This window comes from Girardinichthys multiradiatus, chromosome 3 (genome assembly GCF_021462225.1).
Source record: "Girardinichthys multiradiatus isolate DD_20200921_A chromosome 3, DD_fGirMul_XY1, whole genome shotgun sequence".
Classification (NCBI taxonomy): Eukaryota; Metazoa; Chordata; class Actinopteri; order Cyprinodontiformes; family Goodeidae; genus Girardinichthys; species Girardinichthys multiradiatus.
This window is the reverse complement of record NC_061796.1, coordinates 26835228-26852629: the sequence shown is the minus strand read 5'-3', so window position 1 is coordinate 26852629 and position 17402 is coordinate 26835228. Positions and strand designations below refer to the sequence as shown.

The 17402-nt window shown below is 38.1% G+C and overlaps 1 protein-coding gene across 2 annotated transcripts in view; it reads right to left on the bottom strand.

The window, feature by feature from the left end:
• Positions 1-17402, bottom strand: part of grik2 (glutamate receptor, ionotropic, kainate 2) — a 559972-nt gene that overhangs the window by 42145 nt on the left and 500425 nt on the right. The window contains exons 15-16 of one of the 2 annotated variants that reach the window (XM_047360664.1): positions 8178-8428; positions 7897-7924 (exon numbers count right to left, since the gene is read on the bottom strand). In XM_047360664.1, coding sequence (XP_047216620.1) covers positions 7897-7924; positions 8178-8428 — 279 coding nt within the window. The remainder of the gene's footprint in view (positions 1-7896; positions 7925-8177; positions 8429-17402) is intronic. The other variant, XM_047360665.1, reaches the window with a different exon arrangement.

The window sequence follows — 17402 nt, the reverse complement described above, 5'->3', positions numbered from 1 at the left end:
AAAAATGTAAGGTGGACCAAGGTTATGATAAACAGGCATATGACCATCTCCCACAGTGTCTTCATGATGGTCCTTTTGCTGACGGGATCATAATCCCTCCAGAGTGATATTAATGTTAATCGCCAATATTACATTCTGTTGTTGTAAGAAGTTCATCTGAGAAAAGTCTGGCTTCTTAAAAAACGTGACCAGGTTAGTGTTTGAAAATTTAAGTGGTTTTAAGTTTTTTAAACCACTTTAACCAGTTTTTACACCTGGATGGAAGGATTCAATCTGATACTTATCCACAGCAGAGATGGGTATTTTAATTGTTTGGATTTAGAAATCACATCTGAAGCAGACAACAGACGCCACAAGCTTCACAAGTTGAGCATGCAAACTTCACAGACACAGTGAGAGCACCAACACTGTGGTGTCACTGTTGTGTGATATCACAATGTGATATCTCCTAATATGCTGCAAAGAGTACATCCTGAAAATCTGGGGATTGCACAAAACAGCCACCCACTCTCATGTAGACCCACAATGAGACCCTGTCAAACTCCATTAAGTGAAAATAATGTCTAAAGTCTCCACCATGTTTGTGGTTACCTTCACTTACTGTTCTGATTGTTAGATGATGCAAACTGCCTGTCACACATTTCTCCAGTCAAGCTGCCACCACTTACATTTCCTGTTGCAAATTTTACACAAGCCAGCTCCTTGCTACTGAAACATCCACCTTGGATCTGCTTTTTTATGATCAAATTACATCCAAATCAGCCCATGAATGAATAAAAGGCCACTTAGATAACTCAGGCATTTTTCTTGGGTGTTGCAAGACTGTCACCTCCATCTTTACCCTTCTTCCTCCTTGTGAGCATTTAGGACCTAATTAACTTTGCTAAATGGCCAACAGTTAACACAGGGGAGCTGTGACACAACAGGAAGAGAAGCAGTCTACCAACTAGGATTCTGTCATTTCAAACCAGAGGTTAAACTTTCTTCTTGCAAAACAATAAATAAACCCTGTGTTGTCCTTGCTCATCAAATCATTGTGTTTGATTCAGTGAATGTGGTTTATTTTTAAAAGTGCTTTGAGTGGTCAAAAAAAGCACCCTATAGTGCTAGTCTGTTTATCATGTAGATGTCGAACATCCTCACAGAAGATGTTTGAGCTGCATCTATCCTCAGGAAAGAAAAGAACACAGGATTATCCTTTGTAAAATATTTTTTAGAATACATTTTTTGTAAGATCAAACATTCACAACAAACCACATTTAAACTTGAATTGATCATGAAAAATATTACAACTTGATGGCCATTGATGTTTACTGTTTAGAAGCCCAACACCTCTCTGATAATATAGATGTGCTTGAAAAAGACAAAACATTTTAAGGTTTTCAGATAGAGCTGGCTCAAGTGACCCTGAATAATTTTCTAGTCAACGTCTATAATCTCAAATAGCAAGGAAGCCACCAAAATCCCCCAGGGTTTCCACGCTGTTGTCCCACTGGTTGGTAGCAAATGAGATCTTAAAGTAGTAATATGAAACCTATGGAAGGGAACTACATTGTAGCTTGAAAGAACTGAACAGTAGGCTTATTTTGGGCAAGTTAGCCAGTCAATGCTAAGTTTGGGGACAGACTCCAGGAAAACAGTGACAATTTGTGATATACAAACACTATTACATGGAAAAGCATTTATATTAAACTAGTCTCCCAAATGTTTTAAGTGTCTGTCTGTGTGTGTGTGTGTGTGTGTGAGGATGTGTGTTTAAATAAAGGCCTTTAAAATCTATATCATTCAAAGATAATTTTACTCATATCAACCGACAATTTTGTTTTGTTTAAATAGTGAAAGAATTCCTGACAAACAAGTGGTGTACACTTGTGTCGTTTCATGTGCTCTGAACACCGTGCATCACAAAGCAAAGTGAAAATGCATGATATTAGTGCCATTTGTGGATGAATTAGGGGTTCAAATATTACATTGTCTGTATAAAATATTTAGTGGGTTGTTATGATTTCTTATTTGAAAACCTTTTCACTGGTTTTTGAGTTAGACTTAACTGGGAGGATAATTTATGGAGTCTTTCATTTTGCTCTGGTTAACTGATTGCTTTGCATTGACAAACGAAACAGGACTGAATTAATATCACTCCCTGCAAATTCACTATTTTAACCTATTATATTTAGTTAATATCTTGTCACATACAACAAACATATATTTTGTCACACACTTAAGAAAGTGAAACCCATTTTATATACTGCATATTCATTACACATTAAGTGAAATATTTCAAGCCTTTGTTTCTTGTAACTTTGATGAATATGGCTTACAGATAACAAAATCCCAAATTATGTCTCTCAGAAAATGTGACTATTTCATACAATCAATACAAACAGGGTAATTTTAACAAAAAATGTCAGACTTCTGAAAAGAATGTTCATTTCTATTCACTTGGTTGGGAATCCTTTTGCATTAATTACTGCATCAACTCTGGCAGTTACCAAGCAGGTACCAAGTCAGTCAGTCATTTTCTACCTCTTATTCCATAGTGGGTCGCAGGGGAGCTGGTGCCTATCTCCAGCAGTCTACCGGCGAGAGGCAGGGTACACCCTGGACAGGTCGCCAGTCCATTGCAGGGCAACACACAAACAACCAGAGTACCCGGTGAGAACCCACGCATGCACGGGGAGAACATGCAAATTCCATGCAGAAAGACCACGGAAATCGTACCCAGGACCTTCTTGCTGCAAGGCAACAGTGCTACCAACTGCGCCACCGTGCAGTTGGTAGCACTGTTCAAGTTCAAGTCCTGCTTGAAAATTAAATCTTGTCAGCAGAAGCAAACATAACATGTTCCAACATTTTCTGGTTGATAGATGCATTGACTGTGGATTTCAGAAAACACAGTGGAGCAACACCAGCAGATGACATGCCACCCCAAATCACTACAGACTGTGGCAACTTGACACTGGGCTTCAAGGAATGTGTCACACCCATGCACACCAACGTAAAGACAAACAACAATGGACGTTGTACACTAACTTACAATCCCCATACATACTCTATACTCCCAGGTCCAGGTTCCAATAGCCCATGAGGAAAACCAGCCCCCGGCCCCAGGAGGTCGTCCCCTTCCGTCCGGGGGTTGGAGACAGGCAGACCGCCCCAGCACCTGAACCTGGTCTGGGCTAGCCCGGGCTCATGCCTAAACCTGAGCGACCCCAGCCCGGACCCATAGCAATACCACAGCCACCCCCCCAACTTGATCCCTCCAAGAACATAAAAGCCAAAGCCAGCAGAGCAGCACACCGCAAAGCCCACCTAACCATTCGGCCTGCGGCAGCAGACCCAGCCCATCAGTTCCTGAGAGGGAAACATGCACCAGCCGGGTAACCGTGCCGGGCAGGCCAACTGCTCCAGGCCAAGCACATCCCACTAGCCACCCCAGTGCAGGCACAAGACATGCTCCACCGCCCCACCCACCCGACTGCCAACCGTAGCCTGGTGCCCGGCCAGGGGCAAGAGCCACCAAAGGAAGCTTTGGATGAAGGAAACCATATCCAAACCCCAGAGGTGCCCCAGGATGCCGGCCACCCACCCTCCCGCACGGCACACCTCGCCGCACCAAGCAGGCTGGCCAGCCCCTCCACCAAACCGAAGCCACATGTTAATCAACACTGCACACTGCCCAGCCAAGACCCCTCGCCGGAGCCCGGTGAACCTCCCAACCGACGGACCGGGCACCGAAGCCAGGGACCGAGATCCAAGGAAATCTTAGTGATTCCAAGAGAGCCGAAAAGCCAGCACCAGACAACACTCAATGACGCACCTGCACCCCAAGGCCCTACATGAGTGGTAGTGTGATGGAGTGGGCAGAGGGAGGTGTCCGGGGATAGGGAAGGAAGGACTGGAGGGCAAAATGCTCTCCCAGGGAGCAGGTTGACCCCAATAGGCACCTCCGTTCGCTGAGTTCCAACAAAGGCAGGAGACATAGGCACATTCATCGGGCGGAAGGCTAGGGACAGGGACCGGGCCCTGAGAACTGACCAAAAACCGGGACCAACACCCCAAGCCCCCAGGAACCACCCAAACCCTCAAACCTCAATCCCCAGCCCCGACACCCAGTCCCCCGCAAAAGTGCAGCCCCACTGCAGAGAAAAGAGCAGACCAGCCGGCCTAGTGCAACCAGAATATGCCACACAAAGGAGGGCACATGACCAACATGCCCAACCACACCTGAACCCATGGGGCAAAGCCAACAGAACGTCCAGTCCCTGATGCCTGGCACCGGACTGCAGGCACAACCAGGCAAGCGGGGCAACAAAACACATCCCACACCAACGCCGAGGCTGCTATTAATGATTAATGATGATTATTATTATTTCCTTTGTTTCCCTTGTTCAGAATTCCCCCTGTTCAGAAACAGCTATTCAAAAGGTTTAAACTATTGGCCCATAGATCTATTCATACCTGCATTCTGATCAGACACACACATTGATCACCAACCCACAAACTGCTGTCTTATTGTCCTACCTATTAAGTGATCAATTACTGCAACATGAAAGACTGGTTGAATTTTTTTGTATTTTAAATGGCCCATAAAACATTTCAAAAGTACCTTTAAAAACAAAAAGAGTGATTAAAATGAGCAGGAATAACAATGTATCTACATGTTAATTTTAGAACAAGTTGCAGTCATGATGCAATTTGCAGACAAAAATAACATGCAGAAATGAAAAAAAAAAAAAAAACTTAAACAGTTGACATTTCTCAATTTTGCAAATGTCAAGTATTTTAAGTTACGTTTTTTTTAACCTAATTCCATTTGTGTGTTTGTTGTTATAATTGTTTGGACAGTTGAAAGATGTTTGTGAAATAATAATAATAACAAAAAATTGCAATGCAGTGCTGTAAATTATCTTTACACAGAAAAATAGTGCTGTGAGTTTAATGAGAGTGCAGTCATTGGAGCTTCTGTTAACAAATATTGTTGGGGGAAGTGTTGCAGCAAGCTACACAAAGTAATTCAAATTAACAGCTTTTGTTACCGCGCATCTTCCAGGGTGATTCTAACAAAACTTTGAAGCCTGTTTTCCTTAAAGTACTTTGGAGAGTGCCAACATTTGATTTGTCATAACTTCAATTCTTTTTCGATTTCCAAGGGTTTGACATCATTGGAAAGCTTTGACTCCACTCTTTCAGGATCTGTAAATAACTCAAAATGACCCCGGGTAGACTTGTTCCTGCTATTACAATGGCCTGTCACATTTGTTTAGATATATCTTTATTCAAACCTTTCATGGTACTGAATACTATATGCCACAATCCATGTATATATGTTCTCTTTTTCTATAAGTGTTTTTAAATTTTGTATGTGTTTTTAACTTATGTTTGTGCACTACATGTGTATTTTTTGAGCCGGTGTCTAAGCAAATTTTCATAATGGTGACATAATGACAATAAAGACTCTTGAGGGGAGAAAGTAAATTTAAATGAGAAGCTCAATGAATTTAGGAAATGTAAGTCATTATTTGACTGAAAAGTTACATGAAGCATTAAAAAGGACACAGAAACACTTATCAACCATTGCCACATTTCTTTTCTTAAGATCAATTCTTTATGTATCATCATTTTACCGCAGCTGACACAGATGTAGTTGTTCAGATATTATTCACTTAGTATACACAATCTAAATGTGGAATATAAATTAGAAGAAAGTTTTTATGATTTCACAAACATTGTTGCAGAAGGTAATTTAACCCAGAACAAAAACAAAACCAAAGAGCAAAGTGTACCGGAGTCAAATTCCTTGTTTGTATGTACGAACTTGACAATAAAGCTGATTCTGATTCTGAACTAAAACACATTGGATTATAATGTTTTTTTTTCACATCAACTGTTCCATAAACCTTTCTGTGAAGGTTTGCACAGCTCCGCTAATAAATTCATATTTCTTTTTCCCCATGAAATGAAAATGGCAAACGCAGGTTTCACTAAAAGGATTTATGCCAGTTCATGTTATAGACCTGAATCGATTTTTACTTGCTAAATAGAGATTTTGAAAAATATTTTTAACTGAAATTGAAGACATTATCAGAAAATACATCTGATAGTTATTATTCTAATTCTCACTATTAACTTTTTTTTAAACCATATTAAATTCACTGAGATCAAGATCTCCTTTACAAGGTTGACTGGACAAAGAGCTCAACAACACGTGATAGTTTGACTGAAGGTGACAGAAACAACAATCTTACAAGGAGATTTTTAACTAAATTATTTAAAACCATAAAAATATTACTTTTTGCTGTCTTTGCTTATTTTCGTTGAATGCCTGTGATAAATGTACATCCATTTGTGCTTGTAGATTTTGGTTTTAATTGATTTTCAATAAAAAAATTATATTTAACTTTTATAATAGTGAGATTTGTGAAAGTGTAAAACTGCTGAAAAAGAAAAACGCACAACAGTTACAAAAAATAACCAAGATATAGTACTAGATACTATCAAACAGAAAACATGTTAAAATCAATTATTAAAATATACTTATTTGATATCACAAGCTAATTACTTTCTGGGTTGACTTTATTGTCATTTCCAGAACACAAAAGTCAACATCAGAAAAACATTTCAATAGAAATATTTCTATCTATTCAACGTACTGGTTTAAAGTGTAGCTAAAGTTTTGCCTTAAAGGTCCACTATTCATATTTTAGAGGCATAAAACCTAAGTATTTTAAAACTAATATATATATACTAATATATTATTTACAAACACTTTCCGGGCACAAAATAGCCTTGGGATGCTCCTCCTTACATGGAAGACGATGTGCCGAACCAGTAACCTACTTATTGCTCCATACAAAAAACAGACACTTTTCTCAACAAAACAATAGTGTGTTCAAAAATCCTCTATATAGAAAAAGCTAGATTTCTGAAAGTAAAGAGGGGAGAATTCTTCTCACCAAAGAACACAGCACCCTCCATTCAGAACACTTTTTGTGGGTGTTGATTGTGAGCATAAAGTTTCTCAGGTAAGAAATGGTTGCCTTGAACTGTTTTTACTGCTTGTGTCTATTGTCATTACAAAATGTTTGTGAATGTCTTCATTTTTCTATCAGAAATAATAACCATTCCACCTGCATGTTTATTCACAATAATTAACTCCAGCAACCAACTCCTATTTCTCAGTTTCTGAGACAAATAATTCATGAAGTAAGTATCTGCATTTTGACTTCCCTTCCAATATTATCATTTACGTTGAAGTAAACGTCTAGGGTCAAAAATGTTGTGAGAAAACTGTCAACAGTTTCCTCTGAATCCATAAATTCAGAGTTGGACTGACACCAATGTATTAGTTTTTGCGCAGTATATTATATAATTATTTAATACGTTTTGTTACCCACTACATGCATCTTTTTCTGAACTTGCAGGCCATTTTATTAGCTACTAGTCAGTGCCAGAGAGTTTAGTGGAAAATAAAACATAACTGCCTTCTTTTACTGCATTCATCACCTTTAAAGCAGCAGATATAAACAGTCAGATTAGTTAAAGTATAGCTGAGTGGCAGGTTGCAGGGTGGAAATGAACAGAATCAGCTGAGGGTGAGAAGTTTTAGATGTGGCGGTTGAAGTAACATCATGCAGTGGCCTTGAACAGATGTTCATTTCACCCAACTGTGTATTAGTCCAAGAACTTCCAACATTTTATTAAACTCCCTTAGTATTCTCATTCCTTTGCAGTTGTAAGCAAAATTTAAATGATAAAGCAAAAAAACAAAACGTTTGGGATTTTCTATATATTATTACTCAAATAAAGGCAAATAATTTCTGAAGTTTTCTTGAGGTCATTTGAGATGGTGGTTAAAGTCTAGCTTGGATCCATGGTGACAGCAGAATTCCTCACGTTTCTTATCTCGTTGTCGCCATTGGGCCTATGTGAATAAATGCAAAGAAACCAATCCTTATCTTACGGTTAATGATATAGCACTGTTATTACTGTGTGAAGTTCCATCTATTCTGAAATAAATAACCCTATTCAAACTCAACACTATAATTATCACAGTTTGTTTCATACTAGCTTGCATTTGCCATGAGGCTTCCATTCATGGCATATGTGGTTACAGTAAGAAATTCAGTTTTAATTGCTTTAAATTTTTCATAGAACATTTCAAATGAATTCTTTACCTTTTCCAGTTGTGCATTCTGTTTAGACTTGTACAGAATTTCTCCTACAGCCACAAACACGGAGAGAACAAGTCCAGCTGCCAGGACAATGAAGATCCCACCGATGTTTTGAACACCAAGGGCACTGGCCTCCTTACTCTCCTCCTCTGGGCAGCCATTTCCTCTCCACCATTTCTCTTTCATCATATGCAGCTTCCCTTCCTCCTGAAGCTGCAGGATGGCAATAGTGATCCTATCTCTGTATGGAGAGCCTGAAGGACCAAAACATATGAGAATGACATTAACACGCAATGTAACTGTATTTTTACTATTTCCATTGGTGTATGATCCAATGATCTCCTTGTACCAGTGAGGGTACTAGCGCAACTTTCAGCTGATGTTGGGCCGGCCCAAGGTATACAGAAGGTATACAGAAAGTCATCTTTTTGGCTGTTAAAGGCCATATGAAGGTTGGGTGGCCCCAAGAGAACTCTAATTCATACACAACATGTTGACAAATGCACACATACTTTCATGATTTGAAAGTTGTATTAAGAGCAATACCCTAAAGATAACTGAATAATTTCTTTTGCTGTGTAATTGCTGGCAAAATACCACACCAATGATTTAATTCATTCCTTCATTTAAAAAAAGGAACAAATGAAGAACTATTATGTTTGATAATTTGCCCCTTGTGTTAATTTCGAACTTTGGGAAAACTTTATAGAATTTCTAGTGAGGACTGAATTCTGTCAAAAAGAAAATACTGAAAAGAGCATGTTTCCCTAGTAATATTTGTTTATTAAATAAGGTGTAGTAACTGATGTAATAGTTAAGCAAATATATTGTGTTACAGTTGATTAATTGTTGGTTCATTAGTTAAGTATATATATTCAAACTGAAATGAAAAATACTTTATTCATTCCAAACATATTAGTAAAAGTTGAAATAACTATCTAACAGAGTCATTATAGATGGCTGTAGATAAGACCAGAATGGATCTCCTATAAAGGTCTGTGGCGCAGCAGATCTATGAAAGTCTTGGTTGTCTATTATGTTCTTTTTTTCTGAGGCATACTTCTTTGCACAATCATCTTTAGAGGCCCCAGAATCCCCACAACAGAACCAGCCCTCTGTAAAAACTTGTTGAGCTTTAGTAAGTTACAGACTATGATGCTTCTACCCCAACAGATTACTCAAGATAATCTTGCACTCTCCACAACAGACTTAATATCTGCGACATCTTGCTGCAAACACTGAATAATTTAAGCTTCCTCAAGAAGTCCAGTGTGTTCTGTCCCTTTTTATATACAGCTCCATTGTGGCTTCCACAGTCCAATCTACTGTCAATGTGAATGCTAAGATATTTATGCTCCTCTACCACTTCCACCTCTGCTCTCATGATTAAAGTAATGGTTGAAACAGTCCTCCTGGTCCTAAAATCAATCATCTCTTCCTTTGTCTATCTCTGATATCACCTGGTCAGAAAAACGACCCTCCAGTTTGACCAACTATCAACTGTTTGTCAGGTAATTATTAATCCAGGGAAGATCCAGAGGAAGTGTCCACCTGTCTTCTTATATATCAAATCAGGCTGAATAGTGGTAAATACACTGGAGAAACCAAAAGCCATGACCCTAACAGTGCTGCCTGCTTTGTCCAGATGACAGTAGATGCTGAAGCAGGTGTAACTCCAATTCTTAGGTGATAAGCAAACAGCAGCAGGTCCTGAAAGGTGCTTGTTTGGTTAATTATTTTAAAAGAAATTAAATAACTTCCTTCTTGTAAAATTATCTGTAAAAAATAATGGTGTACGCGTATTCTGTGAACTCCTTTCTTTCCATGATTTAAAATCTATTAATGAGTTTTTAAATCCCTCTTTAACATGCAAGATACCTTAGATACCCAACATGAACTTACTGTTCAGCAATTTTTCCTAAATATCATTGTGTTTCTCATATTACTTTATTGTAGCTACTATATTATATAAAAAACTAAATAAATAAATAAAGCAGAAATAACCATAAGTTTTATCAACTTAGTAGCACAAGTTTCCTTTTTTCTTTTGACTATGTGCCTGGACCAAAAGCAGGTAGGAATTACTTAGCATGAAGCCTATTCAGAGATCTGATCCCAGGTCAAATCTTGGTCTGAACTAAACCTTTATTCAAAACTTCTCTTTGTATGACTTTTGTTAGTGTGCGTCTTGATTTGGTCAGTACACCTAGCAAAATACATGGCCAGTTTTTAACAATTACATTCTATTTTTATTTGCACAGCTTGCAAAATGAGTGTATAGTTTATGTAGTTTTGTGCTTATCAAACCTGGGTTCCCCCATAGAATTTAAATGATTTCCACCCTTTACAATGACATTTAGGAAGAGAGTTAGAGCTCCTGCTGAAGCTCCGTCTATGTTGGTCCATGGCATGGGACCCGCTGACCCGGCTGTGCTCAGATATCCAAAAACAGCTCTTGGTGAAGGAAAGAGAGCTACGCAGATAGCAGCTGAAACACACCATAAATAGAATTTTAAGAAGTTCAAAGCAAAGGGCAAAGTCTATGAAGCAGGAAAAAAAAAATTTCTGCAAGTTTTTATCAGCAAACAATTATATGAAACCACTGAATTTCCTAAAAACAGACAGCTACCATGTAAATATTACGTAATATTACTACAATAACCTGCTGAAAATGTAAATACTGTCAGCAAGAGTTAGACATGTATTTATCAATTCAGATATATGTTTAGGAACAAAGTAAGACATGTTTCAGGTCATTTATTGTCAAAAAACTTTAGTAGCTTACATAACAAGGTAACATACGACAGATTATTAGAGCCAGGCTAAGAGATTTTTTTTTTAAATTACAAGAATAAAGTGTTAATATCACGAGAATAAAGTTGTAATATTATCAGAATAAAGTCGTAACATTACCAGAATAAAGTCGGAATTGTTATGAAAACTAGCAGAAAAAGCGCAGTTTTCCATGTTGAGTATCTTGTGAAGTTATACTTCAGTATCGGTTTCACAAAAAAGCAAATTCTTAATCTTTTAGCACATCAGCATCAAATTATTACCAGTATCAAGACTTTGAAACGATTCTGTGAATGACTGTTTCTGTTTCAAAGAAAGAACCACAGGGACTTGAAGAAAATGTTTGTTTTGTGGAGGACGATCTGTCATTACTTTTTTCTCGTAATGTTACCACTTATTCTGGTAATATTATGACTTTATTGTAATATTACAACTTAATACTCTTAATATTACCAATTTTTTTCTTGTAATATTACAACTTTATTCTCGTAATATTAGCCTACGATTTTATTCTCGTAATATTATAACTTTTTTCTCGTAATTTCAAAAAAATTAAAATCTCAGCCTGGCCCTAATATTTTGTTGTAGTAACCCATGTTGAAGCAGCAGTTGCTCTACTGTTGAAACTCCAGTTGGGGCAAAAATAGATCTCTGTCAGAAAACATTAAGACAGCAGATTGCAGAATCCAAAACATCATTGCTGAATGAGTTAAGTGTAATACTGTTATAATATTTTTAAGAGAAAATATGACATTGATTTTATTAACTTTACAAAAGTATCAGACTATAACTCAGTACTAGCTGATGCCTATTCTTAAATGACTCGGATTGCTAATGGGGACAAAAGAAATCTTGATCTGGACTTCCCTGCTATTAATTCTTGTGCTGTTTAGCATCTTGCTACTAGTGTGTTGGTCAAGTGCTGTTCAATTGCTCCACCAGTGGTGTTGTTCTGGCCCCCAGTTCTGGATGCAAAATATTTCAAACTACAGGCTTTGCTGCTTCTACAGAGCAGGCCTTGGAGCATCAGCACACCTGTCACATGGCTGTGTGACTGCAGTCACAATGTTGTTTTAATTAACATCTCTGTCCTTCATCTCTGCCCAAGGGCCTTTTGTTATCTGGCTTTGTTATTTCAGGGAAAACTGCCTGCATGCTTCAAAAGTATCTATCACTATGGTGATTGCAAGAATGAATTGCTTTCTGCTCCTTTTTATTCACCACTATCTGCTTCCAATGCCTTCAATGAGCACGGGAGCGAATCAAGAAGCCAGCACGTGTCAGACGATTCACTCACTGCCACAAACACAGAAACACCCTTGAAACCAAGCCAGATCTGAACATTAAAAACCAAGGACCACAGAATACAAGGTTACACATAAAGATAGACATTATTTATCCACCAGGTATGCTTATACACAGTTTTTTTTGGGACATTCTAACTCCATAGCGCATTCAAGTAAAGGCGCACAGTAGAATGTAAAAATCCTAATGATTAAATAAAATCATTAAATGAAAGAATTTCACTAGGATTTTTTTTGGCACTTCCCAAAATATCCTCAACATTTTTAAATAACTTTACTTTTATAACTTAATTTGGTTATATAATATAAACTTACATATTGCACATTTTTTGAAATTCTGTAATGTAACAAAATCCAATTGTTATCAGAAAATGTCAACACAGTCTTCTAATACACATTGCGCACTATAATGAAAGCAAACAACTGAGCAGTTGGAAATAGCTAGTGTCTGCTGAAAACAAAGCAGGAGCAGTAACGTTTTGCACAGTTGTCTAGATTGTTAGGTAAACCACAGGAAACAATCACAGAATTCCTTATTGGAAGCACACCAGTAGATTGGAAGGGTAAGGGAGCAGCAAATGTGGAGCTTCATATTTAGGACTCCACAAAGGTTTCATATTTGGCAGCAGCGTTTCCAATTTTAACCTTTCACTGAAGATGTTCCAAAACACAAATGTGTTTTTTTTTGTTGTTGTTTTAATTGTTGGTAAGAGCTAATTAACAAGCAAACTGTAAAAAGGCAGCTTGAGAAAAACCCACACAATGATTGTTGTAAACCTTGACTCATGTCACATAATTCTGTCAAGCAAATACATTTCTTAAATGAATTGTTAGCAGATTTTAATAGGCTGTTTAAATGTATCAATGCATTCCATGACAAATTACAGCAATTGATTTCTTATGTCTTCTTTCTACCTGTTGAGCCCTTCAGGATCTACTGGGTCTGCAATCCTTGGTTAAAGCAAAAGAAAACACTTCAGCTGTGATATCATGGACAACACCAAAGAGTCCTAGCCTGGTATTCACTGGGCGGGCTTACATTTGACAAGTGTCCTTGAAATTGAAAGTAATCATACAATACCATTTAAGCTTGTCTGCTCCACATTAAATCCAGAATAGAATATAAAAAATCTTTATCTCACATTACAAATTCATTATGATCAAGCTCTATCTTGTATTAAAGAGCTGACTCTTTCATATATTTTCAACAGAGCTCTTTGCTCTCAGGCTCACAGGCTGCAGGTTTACTAAAAGTGGACTGGGAGGCAAATCTTTTAGTTTCCAGGCTCCTCTCCACTGGAGCTAGTTCCCAGTTTTTGTCCATGAGGCTGACATCCTGTCTTGTTTGAAGACTAGGGCTAAAAGTTTCCTTTTTGATAAAGCTAATAAGTAGAGTAGTTATTTCATCCTGAGCTATCCCTATAGTAAGCCCTGAACAACTGTCCCTCACTGTGCTACTTTCTCTTACACCTGACTATTGGGTCCATTAACTTTGAGTTCTGTTTCTGTTTTCAGTTATCATAGAAGGTATGCCTGGCCACTGTTTCTTGGCTCAACTATATTTCTCTTTTAGACAACAATGCCGTTGTCTACGAGAGGTGCGAGGTTTGGGTCCCCCCAAGATGTTGTAAACTGTTGCTTTACCAACTGAAGTTGAGCTGTCCACGCGTAAGTGAATGCGCACGCCTTTTCAGATTACTTGTGAATCAACATCAATACTTTGCCATACTTAAATTCTTTTATGTTTGGGTGACGGGGGGCTTTGTGTCCTGTAATCGGTGTAATGCCAGTTCAAAGCCCCGCTCTGTCACTACCGACAGTCTGACCCAAGGAAGCTTCGGCTACAATGTACCCTACCACTATCAGTGTTTGAATGTGTGTATGAATTGGTGGAAGACTCATGGTACTGTAAAGCGCTTTGGGGTCTCTGGGGACTTGATAAAGCGCTATACAATTACTGGCCATTTACCATTTAAGTTACTTGTTCATACCAATTGCTCTGTCTCTTTAAATCATCAGTGTTTGAGCTGTTGGCCCAGTAACATGTATAACACGTTGAGGAGGGTGCATCCAGTAATCTGTATTAAGGAAGTTTCGTCAAGCACTGCAGAGGGCTGCAGCAGGTTCCGATCCAACTGGTGAGTTGAAGGAATTTGTTTAGCGTTTTCTATCTGAAAGTCCGATGGTGTCTGTCAGTTATGTTGCTTTGTCTAACATGTTTGCTTTGAAACAGATGCAAACCGTATATATGTATATTTACACAATGTGTTATTCTAGCTCTCATGCTGACTCTAGCTAGCTGCATTCCACCTGTGAGAGACCCACAGTTTACATGTTTGCAGAGGTTTTGCACCCTTGGGAAGCGAAGGGAGCTATGTCATGTTATAGATTTATATTGTTGTTAATTCAATTTTGTGAGCATTTTGCATGTTATTCTGAATAAAAATGTTTGATTTCCTGACTTAGAATGCAACCGTGGCACATATTATCTGGTTTATTCGCCTTTATTTGACATTTTATGACATGTAAAGCTACAGAATGCTTGATAATGTTAATATTCTGAAGGCTGGACTGTGATGCAGTTTTTTAGCTTGCCAATAGGGGTCTAGCCGGTTTGAGAGTAACGTTAAGATGTGAACAAACAGTGTTTAAGTAAGTGGCGAAAATAATCAGAAGTACAGTTTGGATGCCGTTTATTAAGTATCTTTGAGAGTGTGCGAGTTGTGTATACTGTTCTATAAGAATAATTTGTTAACTAGGTTTGTCGTTCCGGACATTTTTTGTTAACTCTTTCTACTTAGAACATATGGCTTTTACCTTGTGTTTGTGTCTTCCATTGTATTTAGTTGTCCTTTTGTTACTTGATCTCCATATCATAAGTGAATGAAATACAGGACCGGAGTAATGATTAAACAGTGTATTTGATTTGTTAACAAATATAGTTCTCTCAGGGTCTGGCATTTTCTGTTTGTTTTTGCCTGCTATTTACACTACCTTACCACTAGATGCCATCTGAGCTCTGGAGGTGAGAGGGAGACAGGTGTTCGCAATCTTCATCAAACTGGAGGAGTGTAAGAAAGCAGTCGGCCAGCACTTCTACCCCTGAGTGTTTGCCTAATGTAGTAACAAATACCGACCATCCAGCTATAGGTTTTTCAATGCTTCAGAAACCTATAGTAACCCTCGTCGTTTCTGTGTTCCTCTCTAGGCTCCGCTGCAGATCTGTTCTGGTTCAACTGACTCCTCGTTTGAACTGCTTCCCAAGCTTCAAGATTTCAAGGAAAGTTTTGGATTCCATTCCAGCTGGCTGCTACTAGCTCTCCTACCTCGTAGCTTCAAGCTCAAGCAAACCCTGTCCACCCTCCAATGTTTACTCACCTCCAAGCCCGGCATCTGGAGCTCACCATCTCAGGAAGTGAGCTCCCTTCAGATAAACCTCACCGCTGTACACTGAGTGAAGGATCAAAAGGAAAATAAATTCAGGCACCTCAGGAGGTGTCCGTAATATTCTATGTAATATACAGATATCAGTTGTTAATCCATTGAATTATAATTAATGTTTTTTTGTGTGTATTCCATTTTGCAGAATCACAAACACCCATACCTTTATACCTGAATCTGCTTATTAAAGAAACCAGTAAAGCATCACCAACCCTGGTAATTAACATAGGGGTCATACAGGCATTTAACCAGTGTACACTCTACGATCACTACCACAGTACCACGGACATTGATTTTAATAATAACTAATGGATGCAATTCACTTAATGAGCTCTTTGATATTCCTCCCAAAGATGGTACTAGTTGCTCAGAACTTATCTGTTTAACTATGTTTCTGTCATGGATAAAGCTGCTTAGGGATATATTGCAAAAATGAACTATTTTCCTTTTCATCACCCATACTCCTAGATCAGTGCTTTGTTGTTTATTTGCTGTCCTCCCACCTCCGAGATGGTTTCATTAAATGGCCAATTATGTTGAACCTGGTTCTGCTGGAGGGTTCTGCCAGTTAAAATTGAATTCCTCTTTTCTGCTATTCTTACATGGTTGATCAGAAAATAGGATTTCTGCAAACTTAATGTCTTGATGCTGTTGGCTAAGCTACTTTTTACCAACTGGCAACCAATTTTAAATATATATGGATTGTGTAACTGGATCTGAATGTGACTATGTGGTTGGATAAATGAAATTACTTAACTTAAACTGAATTTGCACCAATTTGGATTTTATGCAATAAATGGGCGAATTTCTTGTTTTCCTTGTAGTTGTAAAACAGCACCTCTTATGATGTGAGAGGAACACAGAATGTGAGCACATAAAAAATAAGCCTAAACCCTCACTACAGTGAAGAGAGGTCACGGTCCATGCTGAATCTAGAATAAGATAAATTTAATCTTGTAGAACAGAGCACCATGAAAGCCAAGCGATCAGTAATGCATTGTCCTTTCAGTGAAGAAAAGACAAGAAATCTAAATGTTCTGCTGCCCTGGGTGACATCTCTGGCATTCTATATGTTTCAGAGCAAAGGTTTTTAACAAAGTAAAAAATATGACAGATCTTGTGCTAGGACTAAATTTAGCAGAAGATCTTCATTCAGGTAGTTTAAAAAAAAAAAACGGATTCTGAAGACATGCACATTTTAATCACATACGTTTTTGCAGACAGAATTTATTTGGGGTGTGTTTATTGATTCTTGTACACTTTTATTAGACTGTATTTCTCATCCTTTTTGCTGGATTAGGCCTTTTGAAGGCCTTGTTGATGCTTTAGATTGTTGACATGTCAGAATTACATTAGTCACAGCTCTGTATAACTACATTTCCATTTTGAATAATCTATAGAAACCCATGTAAAACTGAGGAGGCCCTTCATTAAATGGTACAGTCAGGTCCATAAATAGTGGGACATCAACTCAATTCTCATGTTTTTGGCTCTGACAGAACCAAGATGTGCTTAAACCACAGACTTTCAGCTTTAATTTGAGGATATTTACATCCAAATCAGGTATAAGGTGTAGGAATTACAACCGTTTGAATGTGTGCCTCCCACTTTTCAAGGAACCAAAAGTAATGGGACAAAGTAACAATTATAAATCAAAGTTTCCCTTTTCAATACTTGGTTGCAAATTATT